Below are 3760 nucleotides of genomic sequence, written 5' to 3' on the forward strand. Positions count from 1 at the left end.
GTCGTGGCCCACGAGTGTCACGCTGCCCTTGTTTTGGGAGAGCCGAGCTGCTGAAGCGATGCTTCGTGTGCAAGGAGAGGGCAGTGGGGTGAAACCTGTCAGCGCGGGGAGCCAGGGTCGGGGCGATCGAACTCTGCTGCTCATTCGCACTCGGTTTTTTTGATAAAGCTCAGTCCTTCGGGATGAAACGTGCTGGGGGAATCTAGGACGACGTTATTTATTATCTAGGCTCCAACTTAAACACAAAACCCCCTGTCTGTTTTACGTTTGCTAGGTATTACCGCCCCGGTTCCTGCAGAGAGTAAAACCTTCTCCAGCGTTTCCACGCCGATTTCTGCTGGGAAAGGGGCTGCAGCCCAGGGGAAGTCAGGAACGCCTCTTGCCATACAGCAGCCAGTTCAGGTGAGGAAGCATTTTTCATGGTTTTCTGTGGTATTCCAAAGTTTTCCACCTTGAGAGTAAACAAATCTGTCGGCATTCCCCTCCGTTTTATCAAAAAGGAAGAATTAATTTCCAGAAACTTTTTTTTCCCCGCTTTTAAAGTGCTCTGAACCTCTAAAGGTGATACAAAATTAACCATTCCCACCAATATTAATCAAACTTTTGGGGAGGGGGAGCTGCTTTGTTCCTCCTCTTTAAGAGAACCCGTTACTTACCGATGATTTAATGGGATTTCAGGACCGCTGGCGTAGATTTCTGGAAGTACAAATTAGAACAATTCTATTTTTGTGCAAAAATACATCTTAGACTTGGGCGTTTACACCTGCGCAGCGGGGAAGCCGCCTGCGAGCTCTTTCGCCAACGACCAACGTTGTCTTGGCAGGCAGTTTCTCGCCGTGTGTTTTGGCAGTTGTTATTTGGTGAAATCGCTCCGGGATTCTAAACGGAGCGATTTCATTTCGCTTCTTCCGCAGACTAAGCCTGGCGTCATCAGTTCTGTCTCAGGCCTGAACCTGGGGAAGGGTCCCTTGCAGATCCAGGTCGTTGGGAAAGGATTGTCGCAGCTCGTGCCCTCGGTCCCCGTGCAAAGCCAGCAGCTGGTGAGCTTGCACCGACGTGTGCGGGGGTTTTGAAAGGAAGAGTCTGCGGAGAGCTCTTCCGAGGAACGAGCTTGTCGGGACGATGTGGCGCGCCTCGCGAGGACCGGCGACTGTCAGGCGTTGTCGGTGAAAGAAATGAGGTTCATTCGCAGGTCGTTGGCACATCCCGTTCATGTGGGAGCTCTAAATATACCAATTGATATATTACATATAAATATCAGTATACGCTAAATACACCGAAAGCTGTTTTGTCAAAAGTGAGCAGAAGCCTTCCTCCATACTTAAAATCCGTGGTCATCCGCCCTTTCTCCTTTTGCTCTTTCCCCTAATTCTAAACCCATTCGGTCCGTTCTCTTTCCTCCCAGAGCAGTTGCCGGTCTCCGCAGTTCTGCTCCTGTATCTCAGTTCCCTCAAAAGAGGATGAATTCCCCCTAGCACGAGCTCAGTCCAGCTGCCGGCATGGGTTAAACCCGGCGCGGTGGCGGCGGCGGCGGTGGCCCCTCTCACCCGTGTCCTTTCTTCTCCCGCCAGTACGACAGCAAGCTCGGTCTGAAGAAAGCCCCGACACTACAGCCCAGCAAGGAAGCCTGGTGAGCGCATCGGGGCGGGGGGGTGGTCGATGAGTTGAAACCCGGGAGGAACGTCTTGCTGCTGCGGCTCCGTTCGTTACCGTAGTGCGTTTCCGCGGCCCTTCTTCCACGTGGTGCCGTTAACACTGGAAACGGGGAATTCTGCCTGTCGAACCCCGCGCCCCCCCCCCCCCCCCAGCAGTTTTCCCTCTTTTCCTTCCTTCCAGTTTCCTGGAGCAGCTGCACAAACACCAGGGCGCGGTGCTGCATCCCGACTACAAGACGTCGTTCCGCTCCTTCGACGATGCCTTGCAGCGGCTCCTGCCCTACCACGTCTACCAGGGGATGCTGCCCTCTGCTCAAGACTACAGGAAGGGTGAGTCCTCCCGGGGGGTGGCCCACAGCCCTCCGGGGCTGCCAAAACGTGAGGATGGTGGATTGAGCTTTAAAAAAAGAAGTGGGGTTTTTAATACTGGGGAAAAAAAAAACAACAAACGGAGAAACGATCTATGCCTTCACTCTAGAAAAACATAAATTCCCGAGACAATATGTGTGAAGTTTTCCAGGGTTTCCGACCTGGAATAGTTCAAAGCTGCATTAAAGGTCGGTTGCAGTCTCTGCGTGTTTTGAGAAAGCGTTAGAGCAGACCTTAGCAGATTCTTAACAATCACAGCAATTAAAAATTGCACTGAACCCCTTTTTTCAGGGTCTCCCCCAGGCGAGTCCGCTGAAAAAGTTAATAATAAAGAGCCACCGACCCCGTATCTGCGTTTGCCTTGTGACACAAACTTTCTTTTCTCCCCATCCTCCTCTTCCTCGCAGTGGACGAGGAGTTTGAAGTGGTGTCTACCCAGCTGCTGAAGCGCACGCAAGCGATGTTGAACAAGTACCGCCTGCTGCTCTTAGAGGAGTCTCGGGTGAGTCCCGCGTCCTGCCTTCTCCAGTCTGACCTGGTGGGGCTATAAACACGATTATTTCTCCAACGCGGGCTGCTCGGGTCGATGCGTGGCTTTCCCGGTTCGGGTTCAGCGCCGCGTCGTCTGTGCGGCGTGGCCCCCACGGTGGGCTACAGGCTCTGTCCTGCCGCGGTGGAGTCGGTGGGGGCTCAGCCCCTGGATTTTTGCGGAGCTAGGAAAGCTTTCCTCTCCCTGCCCTCAGCTTGGTCCGGTCTTTGCAAGCGATTGGTATTAATCTCGCCGTGAATTCGGCAGAAGGCAGCTCTGCGTTGAGCCTTCGTTGCTCTTTATCAACGGGGACGGGGAAAAATGTGGACGAGCAATAGACTGTGTTAAGGTGCTGATGTGTAACCGCAGCCGCTCTTCCTCCCCATCCCTCTCCTCTCCCTCCTCCTTTCTGTTCCTCGTCTGCAGAGAGTCAGTCCTTCTGCGGAGATGGTGATGATCGACCGCATGTTTATACAGGAGGAAAAGACCATGTTAGCGCTCGACAAGCAATTGGCAAAGGAGAAACCAGGTGGGAGACGGATTACTGCTTCTGTTTGTCCCCCTTTTATAACCGTATGCTTGTTTTTTTGATGTTTTCCTCCTCTTCAGAGGCTAGGCATGACCTCTCCGTACCCTGCGATGCTCAGGGCGGGACAGCGTCGCCCTGTTCCACCGGGGTCGGCAGGGATTTGGGGGAAAAGCTGTTGAAAATAAGATTGAGCGTTGCCTGCTGCCGTCTGTACTCTCCCCCGCCCACTCCTCTATGTTAAAGATCTCGGTGGCCAGAGCCTTACTTAACGCAAAGCGCGTGCAGTGTTCGGGCTCCCGACAAATTGCTCTTTGTTCCTGCCTGCTCTGGAGGTTCTTTATTAAAGGTTCGTGTTTAAGTTACTGCCTCTTTCCCCGGGCGAGATACTGAGGGATGAGCTCCGTCGGAAGTGGAAGCTCTCGGAGGGAAGAGGGCCTGAGAGGCGTAAGCTCGTGAGAGGGGGAAAAAATAGATCCCAGCGCAAGCAGGCAAATTTGCAAAATAACGTATTTTGCAATAATATTATTAGAATAATTTTTTATTATTAGTTTAAAAAAAAAAATGAGTAAAGGGATAGCGTTTCGTGCTCGCACTAACGCCTGACGTGGTGGTTCCGTTCCAGACGAGTACGTCTCCTCGTCGTCCTCCCGCTCGCAGAGCCTCTCCTCCTCGGTGGCC

General features: G+C 52.8%; 1 protein-coding gene across 1 annotated transcript in view; it reads left to right on the forward strand.

Moving 5' to 3' along the window:
• GLTSCR1 (glioma tumor suppressor candidate region gene 1) overlaps window positions 1-3760 on the forward strand; it is an 18055-nt gene that overhangs the window by 11277 nt on the left and 3018 nt on the right. The window contains 8 exon segments of the mRNA XM_019474359.1: window positions 41-116; window positions 275-402; window positions 915-1040; window positions 1572-1630; window positions 1837-1985; window positions 2432-2526; window positions 2980-3082; window positions 3705-3760. The exon segment at window positions 3705-3760 is cut by the window's right edge and continues 279 nt beyond it. Coding sequence (XP_019329904.1) covers window positions 41-116; window positions 275-402; window positions 915-1040; window positions 1572-1630; window positions 1837-1985; window positions 2432-2526; window positions 2980-3082; window positions 3705-3760 — 792 coding nt within the window.

The sequence above is a fragment of the Aptenodytes forsteri genome, unplaced genomic scaffold (genome assembly GCF_000699145.1).
Source record: "Aptenodytes forsteri isolate BGI_AS27 unplaced genomic scaffold, ASM69914v1 Scaffold553, whole genome shotgun sequence".
NCBI lineage: Eukaryota > Metazoa > Chordata > Aves > Sphenisciformes > Spheniscidae > Aptenodytes > Aptenodytes forsteri.